General features: G+C 45.1%; 2 protein-coding genes across 2 annotated transcripts; both read left to right on the top strand.

Moving 5' to 3' along the window:
• The first annotated feature begins 1,805 nt into the window (after positions 1–1,805).
• On the top strand, positions 1,806–2,753 carry LOC130017856 (olfactory receptor 7A17-like). Its single transcript, XM_056108624.1, has one exon. The coding sequence runs from the start codon at positions 1,806–1,808 to the stop codon at positions 2,751–2,753; it is 948 nt and encodes a 315-aa protein (XP_055964599.1).
• A 14,222-nt stretch (positions 2,754–16,975) lies between these two features.
• On the top strand, positions 16,976–17,929 carry LOC130017857 (olfactory receptor 7A17-like). Its single transcript, XM_056108625.1, has one exon. It carries the CDS (start codon positions 16,976–16,978, stop codon positions 17,927–17,929), a length of 954 nt encoding a protein of 317 aa, XP_055964600.1.
• The last annotated feature ends 7,553 nt before the right edge of the window (positions 17,930–25,482 follow it).

Genomic DNA, 25,482 nt, shown 5'->3' on the forward strand with positions numbered 1-25,482 from the left:
GAATGAATACATTTAGCTCAATGACGTCATAATTTTAATGACTTGGAATGAGGTTTCCTTTTTCTCTATCATTAAGTTGTTAGCATGATAGTAAAGCTGGAACTGTGTTAAAATGGCTGAGTTAAAAGTGTGCTTCTCAGTTGGGGGAAAAGGGGTGATTTTGCCAAACAAGGAACTTTGAGCAATGCCCAGAGATATTTCTGGGTGTCCTTACAGAGGAAGGTCGGTTGCTCTGAATATCCTTTGTTGGACAGGAGGAAAAGCTAACCCAGAAATTCAGCAGAGATAAAGTGTTTGGAGATTTATAGACTCTAGTGCTCTTTGTCTCCAGGTATTTTCAATGTTTCTACCAGGGAGTTTCCCTTTTGCTGCCAGTAACAAAATTCCAACTCCAGGGCCAGAGCGATAGGACAGTGGGGAAGGTGCTCATCTTACACCCAGCGAACCCAGGTTCTATCCCCAGCGTCTCCTGAGCACTGCCAGGAATGATCCCTGAATGCAGAGCAAGGAGTCAGTCCTAAGCACTGTCAGCTATGTCCCCCCAAACAAAACAACAACAAAAATTCTAGCCCCATCAGATTGACAGCTCTTGAAATCGGTCCCAGGTGAATGTGGGTGTGAAAGACACTGTTTGAATTCTCTTAAAAGAATTTATTGGGGCTGGAACGATAGCACAGAGGGTAGGGCGTTTGACTTGCACGCGACCGACCCAGGTTTGATTCCCAGTATCCCATATGGTGCACCGAGCACTGCCAGGAGTAATTCTGAGTGCAGAACCAGGAGTAACCCCTGAGCATCGCCGGATGTGACCCAATAAGCAAAATAAATAAATAAGTAAATAAATAAATAAAAGAACTTGTCAACCTTCATGCTTGTATTCACCGTTTGGACTTGCCTATTATAGGTATTTAGATCACTGACCTTTTAAAAAATACAAATCACATTTTGGATACTTTCTACAGGTGATTGCTTCTCATTTGAGATTTGGAGGGGGGATTAGGGATAAATAATTTAAAAAGATAACACCAGGAGAGCTCACAGGGTTAGCACATCCTTTACATGCCAAGAACATGGGTGGGGGCTTATCCCTGACCCTGCATCAGTCCCAGAGCACCACTGGGAATGAACCCTGAGATGGATGTGCCCCCACAAAACAATGGAATATAATAAAGCCCCCAGGGGCCAGAGCAATAGTCCAGCAGATAAGGTGCTTGCCTTTCACACAGCCAACTTGGATTCGGTCCCCAGCATCCTATATCGTCCCCCAAGCACCACCAGGAGTGATTGCTGAGTGCAGAGCCACCCCTGAGAATTGCTGGGTGTGGTCCAAAATAAGAAAACAAAACGAACAACAAAAGTCCCCCAAATTTAATTTAATTTAATTTGAGTTTCTTGCTTCATTTAATTCTTAGTTTTACTCTATGTCACATTGCATATGGAATTGTCTAGCTATTCTTATAAAAGCTTACTCTTACACTAGGATTTTAAGCAATCCCTCTGAATTTTTGGAAGATGTCTGAAGGAAAGGACCCATTTCCTCGTTCTACAATGGGGTAAACATTTTTTTAAAACCTGATTTCATTTTATGGTGCAACATTTTACAACTCAACTGAAATTGTACATTTCCATATTCGTAAGGTCTGTATTTTTAAAATTTCATCAGAAATAAGGGTCCATCTAGAAAACATTAATGCTGATGTCTTCACGGGACAAATAAGAACCAAAATTTACATCCGTGGGTCCTGAAGATTTGTGGGAGGCTTCATGGTGCCATTTCCCTCTTCCTTAGAAGCCCCAGCCACAAGATGAAGCTCGAAAATGCTTCACAAGCACCAGACTTTCTCCTTCACGGTTTTCCATCGGAACCAGAATTACAGCCCATAATCTTCGTGCTTTTCCTGTCCATGTACCTGATCACCATCTTTGGGAACCTGCTCATCATCCTGGCCGTCATTTCCGACCCCCACCTTCACACGCCCATGTATTTCTTCCTCTCCAACCTGTCCTTCGTGGACATTGATTTCACCTCGACCACCATCCCCAAGATGCTGGCCAACATCCAGATGCACAGCAAAGCCATCACTTACAAAGCCTGCCTCACCCAGATGTACTTTGTCATACTCTTTGGAGTGTTGGACATCTTTCTCCTGACCGTCATGGCCTATGACCGCTTCGTGGCCATCTGCCATCCCCTGCACTACACCGTCATCATGAACCCCCAACTCTGTAGACAGCTGGTTCTGGGCTCCTGGGTCACCAGTGCCTTAAATTCCTTGCTGCACTGTTTGATGACCTTACGGATGTCCTTTTGCACAGATTTGGAAATCCCAAACTTTTTTTGCGAACTGAAACCCATAGTCCAACTTGCTTGCTCGGACACCTTGATCAATAATGTGGTGATGTATTCTGCGGCCGTGGTGGTGGCCGGCGGCTCCCTGGTGGGCATCCTTTACTCCTACTCAAAGATCGTCTCCTCCATCCTCAGGATCTCCTCAGCTCAGGGCAAGTATAAAGCCTTTTCTACCTGCGCCTCCCACCTCTCTGTGGTCTCCTTATTTTTTTGTACTGTCCTAGGAATATATCTTAGCTCTGCCGCAACCCACAACTCACAGTCAAGTTCGATCGCCTCCGTGATGTACGCTGTGGTCACCCCCATGCTGAACCCCTTCATCTACAGCCTCAGGAACAAGGACATCAAGAGGGCCCTCAGAGCATTGCTGGCCAAGGGGCCCACAAAAGTGCAGGGGTCCTAGCCCTGCATCCCTGACCACAATAGGTGAGATCAGAGTATTATAGTAGAAATGGTGATTGCGTGGTTCTACTCTAGAAGAACTTGTTCTGGGTTTCCTGGAATTTCCATTTCTTGTTTGTTTGGTTGTTCGTTTTGTGTGGAGGCCACACTCAGCTGTGCTCAGGGCTTACTCTTAGCTCTATGCTCAGGGATCACTCCTGGCGATGCTCAGACCGTATGGGGAGCTGGAGATTGAATCTGGGTCAGCTGTGTGCAAGGCAAGTGGCTACCCACTGTCCTATCATTTTGGCTTGTAAGGAATTTTCATTTCTTTCATCTCAGCACCAGCCACTTTGTCCAGGAATTGCGTGGCTAAATTTTCTGCTGTCTCAGTTATTGAATAGTTTCCCCCCCTCTCTTTTGTTCCCTCATTTCTAAACACAAATGTGAATGATTTCAAAATCATCCTTTGCCTAATGTGGCACCTTGGGATTTTGGAAATTCCATCATTTTTTTTTTTATTTATTTATTGAATCACTGTGGGAAAGGTTACAAAGCTTTCAGGTTTATGTCTCAGTCATGCAAATATCAAACACATTTCCCTTTACCAATACTTATTTTTACCATGAGAACCCCAATAAAACCCCACCCCCCACCCCTCCCCGTCCCTGTGAGGCAGATGCATTCTAGTTAACACTCTATCTGCTTTGATTAGATTCATTGTTTCAATAAAAGATTCACCACTATTATTTAGAGTTTACCCCCACCCCCAAATCAGACATGCTGAAAAAGCATTGTGAAGTGATTTGCTTTCTACGGCTGGGTTCAAGAATTAAATGTTGGTTTTGGATTTCTGCTCTTTTACCTATTGACCCTGGAAGTATTTCTACTGAAAGTCAGATAGTTAAGAAATTGGTTTCTGTGTTCTGGAGTTCTGGCCGTGCTGGAGAGCCGCTCGCGGGGGGCAACCGGTGGCCTTGGTAGGGCGTGAAGGGCGGAGCGAAACGCCCCCCTTCCCCTGAGGTTTTAGTCGCCCCCACACTCCCGGCTCATACCTGCTGTCCACAAGGCTCCCATGTGGCCGCCATCTTTCTTTCCAGAGAGGAGAGGGCGAATGGGGCAACACCCTTTCCCCTCCGGCAGACTTGATGGCCGGGATCAATGCATAGTCCGTTCACTTTTCTGCTCCAAGCTGCTGGGTTCTGCATTAAGTCCTTGTGCTTCTGGGGCCGTGGCCGTGCTGGAGAGCCGCTCGCGGGGGGCAACTGGTGACCTCGGTAGGGCGTGAAGGACGGACCAGAACGCCCCCCTTCCCATGAGGCTTTAGTCGCCCCCACACCCCCGGCTCATACCTGCTGTCCACAAGGCTCCCATGTGGCCGCCATCTTTCTTTCCAGAGGGAGGAGGGCGGAAGGGAGCAACACCCTTTCCCCTCTGGGCAGAAATGATTGCCTGGATTAACGCATAGTCCTTTCACTTTTCTGCTCCAAGCTGCTGGGTTCTGCATTAGGTCATTGTGCTTCTGGGGCTGTGGCCGTGCTGGAGAGCCGCTCGTGGGGGCAACTGGTGGCCTCGGTAGGGCATGAAGGGCGGACCGAAACGCCCCCCTTCCCATGAGGTTTTAGTCGCCCCCACACTCCCGGCTCATACCTGCTGTACACAAGGCTCCCATGTGGCCGCCATCTTTCTTTCCAGAGAGGAGAGGGCGAATGGGGCAACACCCTTTCCCCTCCGGCAGACTTGATGGCCTGGATCAATGCATAGTCCGTTCACTTTTCTGCTCCAAGCTGCTGGGTTCTGCATTAAGCCCTTGTGCTTCTGGGGCTGTGGCCGTGCTGGAGAGCCGCTCGTGGGGGGCAACTGGTGACCACGGTAGGGTGTGAAGGACGGACTGGAACGCCCCCCTTCCCATGAGGTTTTAGTCGCCCCCACACTCCCGGCTCATACCTGCTGTCCACAAGGCTCCCATGTGGCCGCCATCTTTCTTTCCAGAGAGGAGAGGGCGAATGGGGCAACACCCTTTCCCCTCCGGCAGACTTGATGGGCTGGATCAACGCATAGTCCGTTCACTTTTCTGCTCCAAGCTGCTGGGTTCTGCATTAAGTCCTTGTGCTTCTGGGGCCGTGGCCGTGCTGGAGAGCCGCTCGTGAGGGGCGACTGGTGACCTCGGTAGGGCGTGAAGGACGGACTGGAACGCCCCTCTTCCCATGAGGTTTTAGTCGCCCCCACACCCCCGGCTCATACCTGCTGTCCACAAGGCTCCCATGTGGCCGCCATCTTTCTTTCCAGAGGGAGGAGGGCGGAAGGGAGCAACACCCTTTCCCCTCTGGGCAGAAATGATTGACTGGATTAACGCATAGTCCTTTCACTTTTCTGCTCCAAGCTGCTGGGTTCTGCATTAAGCCCTTGTGCTTCTGGGGCTGTGGCCGTGCTGGAGAGCCGCTCGTGGAGGGCAACTGGTGACCTCGGTAGGGCGTGAAGGACGGACCGGAACGCCCCCCTTCCCATGAGGTTTTAGTCGCCCCCACACCCCCGGCTCATACCTGCTGTCCTCAAGGCTCCCATGCGGCCACCATCCTTCTTTCCAGAGAAGAGAGGGCGAATGGGGCAACACCCTTTCCCCTCCGGCAGACTTGATGGCCTGGATTAACGCATAGTCCGTTCACTTTTCTGCTCCAAGCTGCTGGGTTCTGCATTAAGTCCTTGTGCTTCTGGGGCCGTGGCTGTGCTGGGGAGCCGCTCGTGGGGGGCAACTGGTGACCTCGGTAGGGCATGAAGGACGGACCAGAACGCCCCTCTTCCCATGAGGTTTTAGTCGCCCCCACACCCCCGGCTCATACCTGCTGTCCACAAGGCTCCCATGCGGCCACCATCCTTCTTTCCAGAGAAGAGAGGGCGAATGGGGCAACACCCTTTCCCCTCTGGGCAGAAATGATGGCCTGGGTTAACTCATCGTCCGTTCACTTTTCTGCTCTAAGCTGCTGGTTTCTGCATTAAGTCCTTGTGTTTCTGGGGCTGTGGCCATGCTCCAAACTTAACTCTGATTTTCAGGGAGAAAGATTGGGTGGTTTACTTCTCATTGATCACTTTGTACATAGAGAGATGTCGCGCGGCCGCGTAAGCGGCCGCGCGGTTTTGAGAAAAAGTCCTCGTTCCCGCATACTCGAGCTGTGTTTGTAGAGGCTTCTGGTCACCAGGGTTCCATCTGGGGGAGGCGGGATGCGGCGCCTACTCCATCTGGAACTTGCCGGTGCTCTCGGCTCTTTTTGGAACCTGTTTTTTCTTTTTTCTTTTCCTCCGGGATCCCGCACCCTCCATGTGTTCCTTATTCTGAACGCTTCAAAGATGGCGCTGGGGGGCGGGCTGTCAAATTCCATCATTTTTTAAACCAAAAGATTTATAATACAAAATGTTTTTTATTTATTTTATTTTTTGCTTTTGGGGTCACACCCGGCGATGCACAGGGTTACTCCTGGCTCTGCAGTCGGGAATCACCCCTGGCAGTGCTCAGGGGACCATATGGGATGCTGGGAATTGAACTCCCGGTTGGCCCCATGCAAGGCAAATGCCCTACCTGCTGTGCTATTGCTCCAGCCCCACAAAATGTTTTTTAAATTTACTTCACATAGAATTGTCATGAGTTTTACTAATGAAAATGCTAATGGCAACAAGCTCTGCTTGATTAAATCTATGTAATGTGATCATAGAAAAAATCTGGACTATTTTCATCCTTTTGGCTAAAATTTCTGCCTATGTCACTATCTGAGTGGCTCTTCCCAATAAAGTAAACTTTATTAAATTAGCGCAATTGTTAACTTGTGCCTATATTTTACTACTCTCCAGATGATTTGTTATCTTTCTACTTATTTTCCACCATGCTAATTGTATTTACTGGCAAAATGACGATCAAAAGCATGCCTTCCAGGGGCCAGAGAGATAACACAGCAGGTTAAGGCACTTGCCTGGCACACACCTGATCCCTGGCATCCCAGAGGGTCCCTGGAGTACTTCCAGGAGAAATTCCTGAGTGCAGAGTCAGGAGAGACCCCTGAGCAAAGACCAAACAAACAAAAAAGCATGTCTTCATCCGAGTCCTTCTTGCAAGAAAACAGTTTACAAATTAATCTAATAGAAAACTAAATTCATTTGAACCCAAAGTAAACATGTAAGCCCTAATTAGCAACAGCATTTGAAGGATCCCTGGTGTGTTTTTGTGCAGCCTCTCAGCTGAGTGTGGTGGATTGATGTCCAAGCATCAAGGAGAATTTGCATATGGCTGAAAGATAGATAGACACTTCAGATTTGTCGTGAATTATTTTCCTTTTCTCTGCTCAGAAAAAACTCCCTTGTGTTCTTTCCTATCATCTATTTTTGTCTCTCAAAGTCATTATTCTCCTTTCTAAAATTTTTGTAGCCACCACTAATTGATTACAAATGAACACTCTCCATATTTCCACTGCAGAAGTTCCTTAGGTCCTAGAATCTTTGCATCTTCTTGGTCCAATAACACATAGCTAATCTGAGTTCCTATTCGTGTCTGTGGAACAAGTTCAGTTGTGCTTTCACACACACATTTATGTCCTAGCCTCCTCTCCCAGAGGTAACTACATTTGTTTAGTTACTTAAAAGGAATCCTAATAAGACTCACCGGTGCCGTTGTCAAAAATAAACTGAAATAACTATGGAGGTGTGAAGACTTTTTTAAAACATAAGAACAAATGTCAAGGAGCAGCCGATTATCATTATTTTTTAAATTTTTATTAGTGAAACACCATGAGGTACAGTTGTAGATTTACAAATGTTTGTTGTGCTTGGGTTTCGATTATACAATGATCAAGTACCCATCCCTCCACCAGTGCCCATTTTCCACCACCACGGATCCCAGTATCCCTTCCACCCCCCATCCCCCCCATCCCACCCTTCCTCTGTGGCAGGGCATTCCCTTTTGTTCTCTCTCTCCTTTTGGGTGTTGTGGTCTGCAAAAGAGGCATTGAGTGGCAATCATGTTCAGTCCATAGTCTACTTTCAGCATGCTTCTCCCATCCTGGGAGGATCCTCCCAACATCCTTTCTTTGGGGAGCAGCCGATTATTGCTAAGTGCCATTATTCTGTCCTTCATGAGTATTCTACCAGTTAAAAAATGGCTGCTTGTGGGGCTGGAGTGATAGCACAGCAGGTAGGGTGTTTGCCTTGCATGTAGCCAACCCGGGTTCGACTCCCAGCATCCCATATGCTTCCCTGGGCACCACCAGGAGTAATTCCTGAGTGCAGAGCCAGGAGTAACCCCTGTGCATTGCCGGGTGTGACCCAAAAAGAAAAAAAAAAGGCAGCTTGGATAGGATGTTAAATATAATGGACCTTACATGGTCTGCCTGCCAGATGCTGTTCTCCACCCCGCCCACATGAGGTCAAGGAAATGAATGTGGGGGTCATGAAAACTAGGGAGCAACGAAGGTGCCACAACCAAAAATTAATCCACAGTCCAATGGGTTGTGAGTATGAGAAGTTTCTAGCAGCCTTCATGCCTGTTGTATTTCTCAGGGCAAAGTGGGGAAACTTAAGAATCCTTGGTTAGGGGTCTGGTTGGCGGTCTGGTGCAGGGAAGGCATTTGCCTTGCATGTGGCTGAAATGCATTGGAGCCCCAACACCTCATAGGGTCCCCCAAGCACCACCAGCAGTGACCCCTGGAAGCAGAGCCAGGAGTAAGCCATAAGCCTCGCTGGGTGTGACCCAAACACAAACAAACAAAAAATAATAAAGTAAATAATTGTAAATAAACTAAATAAATTAGTAATTGGGGAACGGGGAGGGGGGGGGGCATAGTTCCAGTTCGTGTCTCAACACTTGGATTGTGTTTTGCTTTCAAGACATGGACACTTCCGAGAAGATGCCAAACTCTTGCATTTCAAGTGTTCGTTTTGGGCACTGCGGTTTACAATATTGTTAAAAATGAGAGGGTCTCATGCAGATTTTACTGAAGAATGGGGTTGTAGGAGGACGCGGAGTGGGATTCTGCCTTGATTCTAGGAGGCAGCACAGGGCACAGCAACACGGCTGACTCTTGGAGGAAAAGAAAAACAATGGATTTAAAGAGGCATGTGGGAGTGTGCGTGTGTGCGTGTGTGCGTGTATGCGTGCGTGCATGCGTGCGTTTACGTGGTTTGCGCGGTTTACGCGGTTCCCTTCCATGTAAATGCTTCTTCATGAATAACTGATATCTGATGAACCTAGAAAGAAACTGATGTTTCTTTGTTATATATCTGCCGAGGGAGCAGGATGAAGGATCGGAGGGACCCAGGGACTCTGTGGTGGGACTGGAGTTGCAACATCGTATGCCTGAAACAATTCTTTTGTGAACAACTTTGTAAATCACTGCGTCTTCATTAAAAAATAAGTACATGTATATGTTTTGTTTGAGTTTTGGAGGCGTTGGGAGGTGGGGGGTAGCACAACTGGACAACCAGAGTTTCTAAAGGCTGAGTCCTGGCTCTGTGCTTAGGGATCATTCCTGTAGGGGATTGGGGAAGAATATTTGGTGCCTGGGATCAACTCAGGTCAGCTGTGTGCAAGGCAAGTTCTCTACCCACTTTACTGTTGTTCCAGCCCCTCTGTATAGATTTTTTTAAAGAAATTGGGAACACTCTAATAAAATAGTTAGACCATAAAATAATCTTGGTCTCTCTTTTCTTTAATAATTGATTTGTCAAGGTCATCATGAAGACAAAAATTATATTTCCTCATAGAATGCATGCTTATATATATTTTTGTTAAGTTGTTTAGTTAATTTTTGTTTGAGGGGCACACCCAACCATGCTCAAGGCTTTCTCCTGGCTCTGCACTCAGGCATCACTCCTGGAGGTGCTCAGCGAACCCTATGGGATGTTGAGAATTAAAACCAGGTTGCAAGGCAAGAGCCCTCCCCACTGTCCTATCGCTCCAGCCCCCAAATGCCTATAGATGTTTAAATCAGAAAATCCCCAAAAGTAGTTAATTCAGATTTAGGGGCAGAAATCAATTGATATATGTTCGATGCTTATGAAATAGTTTAGAATGAGGTACTAATCACTGGAAACTTGTGGCAACCTTCCTATTGGTTTTGTCGAAAGTGTCATGCCACAAAGAATTATCATAGGGATTCAGTTCATCTTGTTGAGTTGGAAGAGAAAGAAAATTCTTGTAAGACTCCAACTCTTGCTCTAAAAAGCTCAGGAACTTCCCCAAGACAGGCATATTCATCAAAGATATGGAGGAAAGATGTGATTTCTTGGGTTGGAGATCAGGAGTGGAGTAAATAATTCATGGGGGAAAATGTTTTAAAATTTGAATACATATGAGCACCTAATGTCTTGGGAAGAGAAATATGAGGAAACATTTATCTTTCCTGTCCACATGAGTTGTTCACAGGGGAATTGCATGTTTAGAGACTGAGAGGGCAGGGAATGCATTCTAAGGGAGGTAGATGGAGCTGTAAATATATCTGCAGTTCCTTTGTTGCAGCCTGTGTCATGGGAAGGGACTTGGGTTTGCATTTTGTTATTTGGAGTTCTAACTTCCTCTGCGAGACTTATGTATCACTCCTTCATTCCATCTTCTCTGGGAACTGATCATCCCTCACCAGCATCTCCCAGCTGAGAGGAATTCAGTCTTCCCATCCAGGTGAGTCCCATAACTGAGTTGACTGTCCATTCCAACGTAGAGGAAATGGAAGGGAAGAGCAATGGCCTGTGGTCAATTGCAGTTTGCTGTCTACACCTACAGAGACACTTGCTTGTGCTTGGGTGCTTGGTGGATGAACGGAGTTAGTTACCTCCTTTGCTGAAGAGTGTGATTGTGCTGCTGATTCTTTTAAATTTAATTTAATTTAATATGTCTCACCTATGATTAATCAATTTTAGGTATGTGGTCTATTAATTTTTTAAAATTTTATTTATGTTAAATGAAATCAGTGAGATACACAGTTACAAAGTTGTTCATGATTGGGTTTTAGTCATATAATATTCCAACACCTGACCCTTCACCAGTGTACATCTCTCACCACCAATACCCCCGGTTTCCTTCCTCCCCTCCTCTCTGTGGCAGGAACTTCTCTCTCTCTCTCTTCTCTCTCTCTCTACCATTGTGATTTGCAATACAGATACTGAAAAGTCATCATATATATGTATATATGTGTATATATATATATATATATATATACCTTTATCTACTTTCAACACTCAGTTCTTGTCCAGTGTGATCATTTTCAGCAATTATTGTCATACTGTTCCCTTCTTTACCCTAACTGATCCTTTTTTAATGAACAATCATCTTCTGGATCATATCACTGTGACCAAGGCTAGGCAAACGGTGCCAAGACTGTGGAATACAAAGGAAGGAGGAAAATTAAGGACATCAGTGATAGGAAATCTACACTGGTGAAGAGATAGGTGTTGGAACATTGTAGGACTGAAACTCAATCATGTTCATCTCATAGTGATTTAATAAAAAATATTTTTTCAAAGCGTGGTTCTACCTGGCGGAGATTCTGCCAACATGAGGACATGAGTCTAGAAATGTTTCTGGCTGCCACATTGAAAAGGATTTAGAGGGGGTCTGGATTTCCTGTTGGACACAGAATGGAGTTTTGCCTATTGAGTCTTTTGTGCCAGATTAATAATCCCTGATTAGAGGAAACCATTATTTGTAGAATTTACAGCTGCCTCTTGGTTCTTTTTAAATCACGTAATTCTCCACCTTACTGAGCAGTTCTATTGCTACAAACTTAACACTTCCAAACCCTCAGTATGACTACTCTTTAACCTACTTTCAACCCATTAGATGTAAAATAGATGTCTTGTTGTTTTATATACCACCATTTGTTTAGAACGTCTTTGCTCACCATTTCGATTTGCTGTTATTACATACACATATACTATATCAGGAACCATTTCTGCTCAGTTAGCTTTTCAAATAAATAACTTCAACAGATTATTGGTCTTCATTGGCCTCTGGAGAAAATTTATTGCCAAAACTGTAATACATTTTATCTCAATACATCTGTCTCCTTACATTTATGTTTTTTATGATTGATTTAAGTTTTTGACAGTTTTGTTCTCTGAACACTTGCACGTTGTTTCTTTAAATAGATGTTTTTAAATAAATGTGTTGAGGGTTTTTTTGTGTGTAGTTGGGGGCTTTTTAGGTCATATCCAGTGATGCTCAGGGATTACTCCAGGCTCTGCACTCAGGAATCATTCCCGGTGGTGCTCAGAGGACCTTATGAAATGCTGGGGATTGAATCTGGATCGACAACATGCAAGACAAATGTCCTCCCCACTGTACTATTGCTCCAGCCCCAAATGTGTTGATTATTATTATACAGAGATGGTCATTTTGCAGTTTTTGCAAGATATTTGATAACATATTTCAATGTATTTTTTCAGGTATAGAACAATTTCTGCTAGATTTTATTTTACAACACAATTTTCTCCCATCAGTTAAACACAAGTTTACCATATCATTTCCTGGAGGGAAGAATAGTTTAGAAGTTTTCTATATTATGTTAATGTAGGCAACGAAAATTTGACTCTTGAATTGTCAATCCAAATCAATAGCAATGAATTATTATGGATATATATTTTTTGTTCAATTAGTGTCTGATTTTGGATGTAATTTTGCTTACAGTACTGAGAAATTACTTACTTAGAGAGGCCTGAGTGATAGTTCAGTGGGTGAGGTACTTGCATTCCACATGGTCAACCCCAGCACCCCATATGGTCCCCTGAGCCTGCCAGAAGTAAGCCCTGAGCACTGCGGGGTGTGGCCCAAAAAACTAAAACAAACCAAAAAGAAAAAAAAATGGAAAAAAGGAAACACTTAGAAGTACTTAAAAATTACCAAGAAATTACTCACATTGATCTGCATTGATTTCTTTCATGTGCTTAAATTTGCATCTGAAGATGCACACAGGTCTCTTTCTTCTGTTGAAATTTAAAATTTTCTAAAAGTTTCTTTTTAATAAGGAAGATTTTGCTGTCTTGGACCACACATTAATATAGCAAAGACAGGAGAATGAAAGAAATATGTGTGTGGCTGCAGATATCCCTTAGATATCACGATGTGAAAAAGAGATTGGTGTGGAAGGAGGGAATTCACGTGGAGGGGTCAGTATTGAGAGAGTATGGTCTCAGTAGGATATTGCCTATGAATCTAGAACCTCAACTAGGGTGTGCCTGTTGGAGCAGGCAAAAACAGATCAAAACCCAAAGTACGAGAATAACGAAGAAGATCTACTGCACATGGAAAGAGAAGGTGCTTGCTGATCTCCTATGGGACCACACAACAGATAATACGTTAATTAGTGATAGACTAGCTTCAGAAAAACCAAGTCTTCCACGCCATAGAAAAACACCCAACTTTTGTTGTAAAGGGCATTGTTCGTTACGTGAGGTGTGATATGTCTCACTACTTTTTCTTTTGCATATGCAATATCTAAGATGTTTGACACATCGTCATATCACTTCTCAGTCATCTGGATAAGTTCATTTTTGTTTTTCTATTGTGTTAGCTGAGCATCAAGGGAATATAATTGGCGTTGGATCACAGCCAACAATAAATTTTTCATCCTCAAGGTGTTCTGGAGAACAAATTACTAGAGCTTTACTTCTTCCTCATTTATTTGATTCAGTTCCCTTTCTCCCTTATTGTTGATTTGTTTACTCCGTCATTGTGAACTTTTTACGGGTTGCTTCCAAGACATAGCTGGATATGACTACCCCAAAAAGGAGACCCCATTTAAAAAAATTCAGTGGAATGCCTTATAAAACTACAGACAACCACTTCTACGTTAAGTAGGAGAAACCCCATAGATTTGGCGAGTTTTATTCACCCTTTTAGTAATTAGTATGGTTGAAAGTAAGACAGAGATGGAATAACACCAAATGTTTTTTTTTTTTTGGCTGCAGACACGTGTGTCTGAGTGTGATGGTGAAGAGAGTGCATGGTCAGACTCAGGCTACTTGGCTTCATACATTTCAAAGTGACTCCTCTCTTATAGGGGCCTGAAAGAATCCCAAGAAGGTATTAGGAAGGATCTGTTTTCTTTAATTCCCAGGTCACCTTTGCAACAAGATTCGCAAAGGATCAAGTAGAGGACTGGGGAAGAGATCTCTGCATCTTGAGGTGTCAGAGAAGCAGACATAATAGTTCACTCCTCTACCTCGAACACTCTTTTCCGTCTCTTCCTCTTCCTCAGTCACCTTGTATCGCTTCTTTGATTTGAATGCCTCAAACACCAGGTCCCGGAGGAGAGGAGTGCAGTCTCCTGCCCCCGCGCCTGGCTATTCCTCGCCGGAGCCCCTTGGAGGGGAGCGGGTTCAGCTTTCCTCCCCGCCCTGACCAGGGCCCCGGCAGCTGAAGACCTCCAGGACCAGCCACCACCATGCTGAGACCACTCTCCGCACACCTGAAGGTACCGGCAGAGGGACAAAGCCACGTGGGTTCCGGGGCCGAGATCTCTGAGCCTACTCGGATTGGAGTCGAGCATCCTCCACCCAGATCCTCCAAATTCCAGTAGGCGGGGGGTCACACCCACCAACTGGCCCCCTGGCGCCGTGTAATCCCATCAGCGGCCAAGACTCTGAGACTATAAAAACCAGGTCCCGGACATCTTTTTATGACATCTCATTCCTACTTTGACAAACTGGCAGGCTACCGAATGTAGCCTGCCCACATGGCAGAGTCTGGCAAACTCCCCGTTGTGTACCCAGTATGCCAAATACCAGTAACAATGATGGGTCTCATTCTCCTAAAGAGCCTTGAATATAATCTCAGGGCCAGGATGAAGGAGATGTTACTGGGGCCTGCTCGAGGCAATCAACGAATAACAGGATGATTTGTGATTTGTGTGATTTGTGAAACACCTTTGTAATTGTTTGATCTCCCTGCCAGACACAGAGGCACAGAAATCAAGTCTTTCTGTTTCTCTCTATCTCCTTGTCTCCATCTCTGTCTCTGTCTCTCTCTCTCTCCCTCTTACTAAGATCTCTGGAACACTGATGTACATACCTGAATATGCTTGGGCATTGATCCCAATGCTGCTTAGAGGCTAGGAGAGTGCTGGGGATGAAATTCAGGGCTCTGCTAACAAGGTCTGGACTCAGCCCATTGACCGTTTCTCTGGCCATAATATCGTCATGTAAATACCAGTATGTTTACAGGTCTTGCCTACAGATCCATGACCAATCAAACATATTCTTCACTCCCTACTTTACCACACCTCCCCACTCGCATTTTCCTCACACAATCTCTCTCCACTAACACGGACCAACATTCTGCCTCGTTCTCTCTACAATATTGAATCATAGGAGACTTTCGTGATCATAGCCCTAGGCTCATCTTGCCAAAAACATGGTCAGCAATCAATGGGCAGGCTTGAAATACAAAGACATGTTCTCAGTAAATATGCAACGAGCACGGTCACTTAGGAAAAATAAAACATACATTAATAGGATAAAGTGTCTACGCAAGAGATGACATACAAGATCTTACCCAAGAAAGATGCCATGATCATACAGAGGGGGAGAAATGACACAGAGCTTCAGGGACAGAGAGCAGCTTTGAGAATTCAGAGTCTTGAAACCAGTCTTGCAAGTATTAAAGGAGATTCTTTAGATGACAAGACGGGGGGCAGTGGGGGGGGGCTTGAGTGATAGAATAGCAGGTAAGGCACTTGCTTTGGACTCAATTGACCCGGGTTTGATCCCCATACCCCATAGGGTCCCCCCCAACCCCACCAGCAGTGATTCCTGAGTGCAGAGCTAAGAGTAAGCTCAGAGCACAATTGGTGTAGCCCCCAAACAAACAAACAAACAAACAAACAAGACAAAAGAGAACCATAGTAATGGAACAACAATCTGAAGTCATCAGAACTGAAGATTTTGCTCTAGAACTTAGGTGGAGGGTGGAGAATATGGCGGGGGGGTGGTCTTTAGGACACGGGTGGAGGAAAGAAGACACACTGGTCATGGGTGTGGGGTTGGAATGATGCATCCATGAAAAGTATAACAGTGTTGTAAATGCCAGTACCTCAATTTTTTTTAATGAATTACTGTGAGAGTCTCCTGCCCCCGTGCCTGGCTGTCCTCACCGGGGCCCCTTGGAGGGGGGAGGGTTGAGTTTCTCTCCCCCTCACCCCCATCCCGAGCAGAGCCCCAGCAGCGGATGACCTCCAGAGCCAGCCACGGCCATGCTGGGACCACTCTCCACATGTCCGGACGGGCCTCATGCATGAAAGAACTGGCAGAGGAACCCAGGCATGCGGATCTCGGGGCTGAGGTCTCCAAGCCTACTCGGATTGGGACTGGGCCTTCTCCAACCAGACCCCCCATCTTCCAGTAGGTAGGCGTCACACCCACCAACTGCCGCCAGCGCCAGGTTGGTCCCATCAATGGCCAAGACACAGAGACTATAAAACCCAGCTCCTGGAAGACATCTTATTATCTTATTTTCCTTTGGAGAACCTGGCAGGCTACCAAAAGTATCCTACCCACACTGCAGAGTCTGGCAAACTTCCCATGTCGTACTCAATATGCCAAATACCAGTAACAATGATGGGTCTCATTCTCCTAATCCTGAAAGAGCATTGAAATGGCTCTTTTAAAATCTCAGGGCTAGGAAGAAGGAGACGTTACTGGTGCCTGCTCGAGGAAATCGATGAACAACAGGATGATCGTGATCGTGACTGTGAGATAGTTACAGACTTACAAACTTTAGTGATTACGTTTCAGTCATACAATGATCGAGTCATTCCTCCACTGGTGCCCATTCTCGACTACCAGTGTTCCCAATATCCCTCCCGTCACCCCCACTTCCTCTCCCCACCCCTGCTTCTGTGGCAGGCACATTCCCTTTTGCTCTCTCTCTCTCCTTTTGGGTGTTATGGTTTGCAGTACAGGTACAAAGTGGCCATCATGTTTGGTCCATAGTCCACTTTCAGCATGCATCTCCCATCCCGAGCGAGCTCTCCAAGCATCATTTACTTAGTGGTCCCTTCTCTATCCCAGCTGCCTTTTCCCCCAGCATGTGAGGCTGGTTTCCAAGTCATGGAGCGATACTGCTGGCCCTTACCAGTTATTTTTAAAAAGGAAATAATACAACTAAATTTTGGTATGAAAACCAAATGGGAGTCATCAAATAGGTGAGGAACATCGGTTTATGTGAAAATGTGTCATGCTATTTCCTGCTTTCTTAGAGGCTGCCTCTGCAACATGAAGCCAGAAAATGATTCACACACTGCAGAATTTCTCCTGGAATTTTCTGAAGACATAGAACGTCAGTCCCTCATATTTGTGCTTTTTCTCTTCATGTATCTGGTTGCTGTCCTTGGAAACTTGCTCATCATCCTGGTCACCATCTCCGACCCCCACCTCCACACACCCATGTACTTCTTTCTCTCCAACCTGTCCTTGGTGGACATTGCCTTAGTCACCACCACCGTGCCCAGGATGCTGGTGAACATGCAGACACAAAGCAAAGTCATCACCTATAAGGAATGCCTCACACAGATGTACTTAGTCATGCTCTACGGGATGTTGGACGTGTTCCTCTTGACCATCATGGCCTATGACCACTTCGTGGCCATCTGCCACCCCCTGCACTACACTGTCATCATGAACCCCCGCCTTTGTGGGCTGCTGGTTCTGGGCTCCTGGGTCCTGAGTGTCCTGCATTCCTTCTTAGAAAACATCATGGCACTGCAACTCGCCTTCTGTGGAGATGTGGAAATCTTACACATTTCCTGCGAACTCAAACAGTTGATCCAACTTGCCTGTTCTGACACCTTACCTAATAACGTGGTGATGTATTTTTCAGCTGTTCTGGTGGGTGGTGGCCCCCTCGCCGGCATCCTTTACTCTTATTACAAGATCATTTCCTCCATATGTGGAATCTCCTCCACTCAGGGCAAGTATAAAGCCTTTTCCACTTGTGTGTCTCATCTGTCGGTTGTGTCCTTGTATTACTGCACAGGCCTCGTGGTCTATCTGAGCTCTGATGCTGCCCGTGGCTCGAGGCTAAGCTCAGTTGCCACGGTGATGTACAATGTGGTCACACCGACGCTGAACCCCTTCATCTATAGTCTGAGAAACGAGGACATCAAGCGGACTTTGGAAGCTTTCTTTGTACACAATAAAGAATTCTCTAGAACTAAAGAGTTCCCATAATAGGTGGGATCGATGTCTCGGTGTCAGACGTTGTCATTATTTTCACTGACTATTAGAATTTTTTTCTCAGGAATTACTCCTGGCGATACTCGGGGGACCATATGGAATGTTGGGAATCGAACCTGGGTCAGCCACTTGCAAGACAAGTGCCCTACCCGCTGTGCTACCTCTCCTGCCCCTCATTAACTTCTTTATAGATATAAACGTGCTCTCAAGTCGTGGTGGTTAGTTCCTTACACACAAGGCTTTCACTTTATTTCAGCATGGGCGTGTGCTGAGTGGTCTGTGGACTTAATTCCGTCCACTTGGTTCAGGCTCTGCGTTCAGTGCTCATCGTCATGAATGACACGCAGTGTCCAGCCCCAGCCCTATTGCTTTAATGAGTGAATTTATGGAATTTTGAAATATGTTCAGAGATGATCTCGCTAGTCACCAAATTAAGTTCTAACCAGTTACTTTTTCTCTTCTGATGCACAGTGGTCAATAATCTCTGATCTCTCTCCTATCCCCAGAGTGAGTTTCTGACCTTTTTCTGACCTTTCTTTTTCTATTTCTTTTCTTTTTTTGACTTTTTGGGCGATGCTCAGGTGTTCCTTCTCGCTCTGCACTCAGGAATTACTCCTGGTAGTGCTTGGGGGTTTCATATGGGAAGGTGGAAACTGAACCCAGGTTGGCCGTGTGCAAGGCCCTACCTGCTGTGCTGCTGCTCTGGTCTCTTTCTGACCTTTTTTAGGTCAATAACTTCCTGTCCACATATTCTACTTTTTGGAATAAGGTCGTACTGGGTTATCCAGCATTTCCTCCTCCCCACCCCCCAGTGTTGTTTGGACTAGAGTGATGGGTTAAAGACCCAGCAATATAATGAGTAGAGACTATCTTTTTTTTTTTTTTTTAAAAAATAAGTTTTAGGGCTGGAGTGATAGCACAGCGGTAGGGCGTTCGCCTTACAAGTGGCCAACATGGCTGACCCGAGTTCGATTCCCCCGCCCCTCTTGGAGAGCCCGGCAAGCTACCGAGAGTATTTGATATGCCAAACACAGTAACAACAAAGTCTCCAATGGAGACGTTACTGGGCCCGCTTGAGCAAATCGACGATCAACGGGAGGGCCTTTACCTTTTACCTTTACCTTTATTGAATCACTGTGAGATACAGTTATAAATTTGCATGAGGAGTGGTAGCATAGAAATAGGGCGTTTGCCTTGCATGCAGTTGGCCCAGCAGAGCCGGGTTTGATTCCTTCACCCCTCTCAGAGAGCCCGGCAAGCTACCGAGTATCTTGCCCACTTGGCAAAGCCTGGCAAGCTCCCCGTGACGTATTCAATATGCCAAACACAATAACAAGTCTCATGATGAAGACGTTATTGGGCCCGTTCAAGCAAATCGATGAATAATGGGAGGACCGTGACTGTGACATAAGAATTTTTTAAAGTATACAGATAACAGATTTTATTTGGAAATTCTAAGGAAGGAGAGAGAGAGAGAGAGAGAGAGAGAGAGAGAGAGAGAGAGAGAGAGAGAGAGAGAGAGAGAATGATGTGTATAAGAGAGAGCAGAGGTTTCTTCAGAATGAGAGCGGGCCTCAATACACATCCCTACATTAGATACGATGTTCACATCTCAAGAGGGGAGATGCAGGTGACACTATGCTCGGGCACCATGTGCACTTGGCAGCAACACGCGGGCACGGGCAGTACATGGGCTTGGGCAGCATCTGTGCGTCTGAATATTGGAATTTTCACTTTCTAGTTCTTTCTTGGGATTAAGATCTCCTTGACCTCAACTTCCAACAACAATGCATGCAGTTCTTCTTACTTATCTTCAATAGTTTATTTAATTTAATTTAATTTTGCTTTTTGGGTCACACCTGGTGATGCTCAGGAGTTTCTCCTGGCTCTGCACTCAGAAATTACTCCTGGCAGTGCTCAGGAGACCCTCTGGGATGCCAGGAATCGAATCCAGGGTTGGCTGCATCAAGGTAAACGCCTTGCCTGTTGCACTATTGCTTCGATAGTCTTGTCCGATGGTTGTTCCTTTCTAGCTTACCTCCTTGATTTTCAACCACAAACCAAAAAAAAAAAAAAAAAAAGGAAATTCCAATAGAGACAGCATGTACTTAAAAGTATTTATGATAGTACTTTTTTTTTACAGTCTTTTAAGATCACTGGGTCTTATTTTCCTTATTGAGAGCTTATCTTTTGGTTTGTTGTCTAGAAGTTTCTAGAAGCTAAGAAAAAGTAATAATCAAATATGTGTCTTAAAGGGAAGCCTTCCTTGCACTAGAGGGACTGAAATGACCTCGGAGACATAGATGACCTTAAATGTAAGGAAGTTAAATTTTAAATCATTTATTGAATTAATATGCAGGGAAGCTCTTTTTCATATTGTAAAACCTACTCCTTGGAGAATTAAAGCCCATACATAAGGAAATTGAAATACATTGATAAAGTATTTATTAACACTTTCAATAACTGATGCTTTTATTAATTTGATACTCAATAACTTTTCTTGAATTTTCTTCATTTTTATTGCTGTCCAAATTCTAGATTTCCTGTAGTTTTGGTGTGATTTGTTTTGCTTGCTTTTTGGGTTACAACCGACATTACTCAGGGGTTACTCCTGACTCTTTACTCAGGAATTACTCCTGGCAGTGCTGGGGGACCATATGGGATGCTAAGGATAGAAGCTGGGTTGGCCACGTGCAAGGCAAATGCCATCCTCACTACCCCCTAATTTTGTTCTTTCTATTGCTCTAATGAAAGTATCTCCACTTGCCTCGTTTTCTCTTGATCAGCAATAGGTTTTGAATAAACGTCATACCACTAAAGTGTTGTGGATAAATATAATCCAGTTCACCTCTCATGTTACCTGGTTTACATTCTGGAGTCTTTCATCTTTGGGTCAAAGAAAACTTGAGTTCTTATCCCATCTGATAAATCTTTGTCACGAGTTTTTCTACACAAAAATGCATGTTCTTCTAATCTCTCCTGACCTGGTGAGGAATATGATGACACATTTTTAAAAAAGCAAACAAAGAAAAATCCCTGAACAAACACTAACAAGAAATTACTGAACCAATGCGTGGAAGCAGAAAATGATTCTTAATGTTAAGCAGTAGAAAACCCCAGACAAATGCTCCGGATCAGGGAACCACCTTCAGTTCATCCATCTGCTATTTCCTGAGCCATCTCAACAGCAAATGACTGGATCCCATTGCTGCTGATCGGAGGAGACACAGAGTGCTCTGGGCTCTGTTGGTGCTCTCCGGGGTCTATATTAGACCTTGGATAGGAGTCTCTAGAGAGAACTCATGATGTTCCTCCACATTGCAATGCTTGCCACAGTGCTCTCTCGAGTCTGCATGCAAACTGTTTATTTATTTATGATTTTCATCTTCTATTTTACATAAAACATATTAAAAGTGAATCACTTCAATTCACTTCTACAATTGCACCATTTTTGACACACTTATACTTTCCTCCTAGTCTAAGAATCCTCTCCTGTGGCCAGGGAGATAGGATAGCAGGGAGGACATTTGCCTTGCATGTAGCCAACCTAGGTTCAATCCCTGGCACCACATAGGGTTTCCCAAGTATCACCAGGGGTGATATCTGAATGCAGAGCCAGGAGCTCTGAACATCACTGGGTATGCTCCCCATAAAAAGAGAGACCCAGAGATCTTCCTATCACCTTCAATGACTACCTGCCACTAGTTATTTTTGCCTTTCTAGTAATTTACTCAGAAGATTATCACTCAGCGATAACTCCCAAACAATTGCATTTCAAAATGTGCAAATTGATGAATTAGAGAAGAGATGTAAAAACTGACAGCAGGGTTTATTAATGAATCATTCAAGGGGGAAAATGTGATGAATTAATTCCTTCTTTGGGGTGACTCTTAAACAGTGCTCAGGAATCATAGAGTAGATCTTGTGATTCTTAGTCTGACTGCATGGGCAGACGGTTTGATGCTCGGGCTTGGCTATGCATGCCCCTTCAGTTCAACAATGCTAGACATTGCCAGGGTTTCCATCCCAGGTTCTGGGGTACCTGCGGGGCCAGGGATCAAAGTCAGGGTCCTGGCTATGCTGAACATGTGCTCCATCCCATTAAGCTTTGTCCCAAGGTGGCAGTTACTGTCTGCTGTAAGTGATTGTTCAGATACCACTTCTGAAAATATCCCTGGGGGCCCAAAACACAGTAGAATTACCATCTCTACCCCTATGTTCATTGCAGCATTATTCACAATAGCCAGAATCTGGAAACAACATGAGTGCCTAAGAATAGAAGACGAATGGATAAAGAAACTACGGCATATCTACACCATGGAATATGCAACTGTTAGGGAAAATAAAGTCATGAAATTCGTCTATAAATGGATGGACATGGAGATTATCATGCTGGGTGAAATGAGTCAGAAGGAGAGGGACAGATATAGAATGACTGCCTTCATTCGTGGCATATAAAAATAATAGAAGACTAATATCCAAGACCAGAGAAAACAGGGGCTAGGAGGACTGGTCAGAGGTTGAAATCTCCCACAAGTGAGTGTGGGGCGAAGAGTAGGTAAGATAGACAAGGGACCAGTATGACAACAATAGTTGGAAATGATCACGCTGGACAAGACTGAGTGTTAAAAGTGGGTAAAGGTATCACGATCACGATCACGATCATCCTGTTGTTCGTTGATTACCTCAAGCAGGCACCAGTAACGTCTCCTTCTTCCTAGCCCTGAGATTTTAAAAGAGTCATTTTAACGCTCTTTCAGGATTAGGAGAATGAGACCCATCATTGTTACTGGTATTTGGCATATTGAATAAGACACAGGAAGTTTGCCAGACTCTGCCATGTGGGCAGGATACTTTTGGTAGCCTGCCACGTTCTCCAAAGGAAAAATAAGAAAATAAGATGTCGTGTGGCTGCAAATGCGGCCACATGCTTCCAGGAGCTGGATTTTATAGTCTCTGCGTCTTGGCCATTGATGGGACCAACCTGGCACTGATGGCAGCTGGTGGGTGTGATGCCTACCTACTGGAAGATGGAGGGTCTAGGTGGAGAAGGGCCAGTCCCAATCTGAATACGCTTGGGTAAAGGTATATATATATATATGATAATATATATACCTAGGGTAAAGGTATATATATGATAATCTTTTAGTATCTGCATTGCAAACTACAATACCCAAAAGAAGAGAGAGAAAAAGAGAGAGACAGAGACAGAGAGACAAAGAGAAGAAAAGAGCTTGCTATAGAGTCAGGCTGGGGAAGGAAGTGGGTGGGGTGATGGGAGGGAACCTGGGAACATTGGTGCTGAAAACTGTACACTGGAGGAGGGGTGGGTGTTGGAACACTGTATGACTGAAACCTAATCATGAACAACTTCATAAGGGTCGATCTCACAGTGATTCAATTCAAAAATCACGATCACGACCATCCTGTTGTTCGTCGATTGCCTCGAGCAGGCCCCAGTAACATCTCCTTCGTCCTAGCCCTGACAGTTTTTAAAAAGTGCCATATTCAAGGCTCTTTCAGGGTTGGGAGAATGAGACCCATCATTGTTACTGGTATTTGGCATATTGGGGACGCCACGGGGAGTTTGCCAGACTCTGCCATGTGGGCTGGTGACATTCGGTAGCCTGCCAGTTTGTCCAAAGTAGGAATGAGATAATAAGATGTCACGTGGCCGCAAATGTGGCCGTGCGCTTCCGGGAGCTGGGTTTTATAGTCTCTGAGTCTTGGCCATTGATGGGATTATACGGCGCCAGGGGGCCAGTTGGTGGGTGTGACCCCTGCCTACTGGAATTTGGAGGATCTGGGTGGAGGATGCTCAGCCCCGATCTGAGCAGGCTTGGAGATCTCAGCCCTGGAACCCGCATGCCTTTGTTCCTCTGCCGGTACCTTCATGTGTGTGGAGAGTGGTCTCAGCATGGCGGTGGCTGGTTCTGGAGGTCTTTGGCTGCCGGACCCCTGGTTGGGGCGGGGAGATAAACTCAACCCGTTCCCCTCCAAGGGGCCCTGGTAAGGACAGCCAGGTGCGGGGGCAGGAGATAATTCAATTCAAAAGTATATTTAAAAAAATAATGCAATCTGGGGGCCTAGATTGATTTCATAAGACAATATTTAAAATCATGCTAGTTGCTGCTCCCTGGAGGAATCTAAGGGTACTATGCTGAGTAATGGAGAGGGACAGGTACAGACTGATCTCCCTCATCCATGGGATATAAAGAAACATAGTAGCACTGTAGCACTGTTCCCCCCCGCCCCCCCGGCCCGTTGTTCATCGATTTGCTCGAGCGGGCACCAGTAACGTCTCCATTGTGAGACTTGCTGTTACTGTTTTTGGCGTATCAAATACACCACGGGGAGCTTTCCAGGCTCTGCCGTGTGGGCAGGATACTCTCGGTAGCTTGCCGGGCTCTCCGAGAGGGATGGAGGAATCGAACCCAGATAGGCTGCGTGCAAGACAAATGCCTTACCTGCTGTGGTATCTCTCCAGCCAGGACAGTGCTACAAAGAAGCATAATAAGGAGATAAACGGGGAGTGAGGGTGGGAGATAGGGAGACATTGGGGAGGGAACAGACAGGCTGGTGGAGGAAGTGGTGGTAAAGGGTTGTGTGCATTAAACTCTGTCATTGATAGAATCATAAATCATGATTAATAAAATTAAATTAAAAAAGAAGAGTCTGGGCTGGAGTGAAAGCACAGCAGGAAGGGTACTTGCCTTGCAGACTGCCAACCCGGGTTCAATCCCCAGCATCCTATAGGGTCCCCAAGCACCGCCAGAAGTACTTCTGAGGGCAGAGCCAGGACTAACCGCTGAACATTACCAGGCAAGAATTGCCCCCAAAATATTTTTTAAGGAAGAGAGTGTTAGACATAAAATGATAAACTTTTGTCAGATTTTGATTGTATAAAATGATATAATTAGTGTGGTTGGTGAGCAAAGGTGCTTTTTCCCGAGACAACTGTTACAAACTATGGTTATTTTATCAAACAATTTTTATTTGTTGTTACCTACAAAACTATCATCATCTAACATTTTCAGGTCACATATGAAAGTCTGTAAAATAAAGTTTTCAAATATTGACCCAAATGTTGGGGTCAGGGAATGAGAGATTTTAAAGTGAACTAACAAAATAATCCCTGAAGTCCAAAAAGGTTCATAAAGAAAAAAATAGAAATATAAATTAATAGAGTTGAAATAAAAATCATATTTGGAAATTTAAGGGAACTCTAGGGCCAGTGTGGCAGCGCAGAGACCTTGGACATGGCCCCATGTTTGATCCACAAGCACCTCATTTGGTCAGTCCTTTGAGCCTGCCAGGAGTGACACCTGAGCACAGAGCCACAAGTAAGCCCTGACAACTGTCAGGCGTTTCTACCTCCAGTCCCCTCAAACACACACACACACACACACACACACACACACGAAATTCTAGAATTAAAGTCACATCATAGGTACATTTACCCAGCTCTGGGGTGGGCAGAAATTGTGTATTTCATGGTGTTTAACCTGAAATCCAAGAATCTTCACCCCCCAAGGACAACTCAACTT

Source organism: Sorex fumeus, unplaced genomic scaffold (genome assembly GCF_029834395.1).
Source record: "Sorex fumeus unplaced genomic scaffold, SorFum_2.1 ptg000227l, whole genome shotgun sequence".
NCBI lineage: Eukaryota > Metazoa > Chordata > Mammalia > Eulipotyphla > Soricidae > Sorex > Sorex fumeus.

Coding starts and splice junctions, on each gene's coding strand:
- LOC130017856 (XM_056108624.1), top strand. CDS start 1,806: ATGAAGCTCGAAAATGCTTCACAAGCACCAGACTTTCTCCTTCACGGT.
- LOC130017857 (XM_056108625.1), top strand. CDS start 16,976: ATGAAGCCAGAAAATGATTCACACACTGCAGAATTTCTCCTGGAATTT.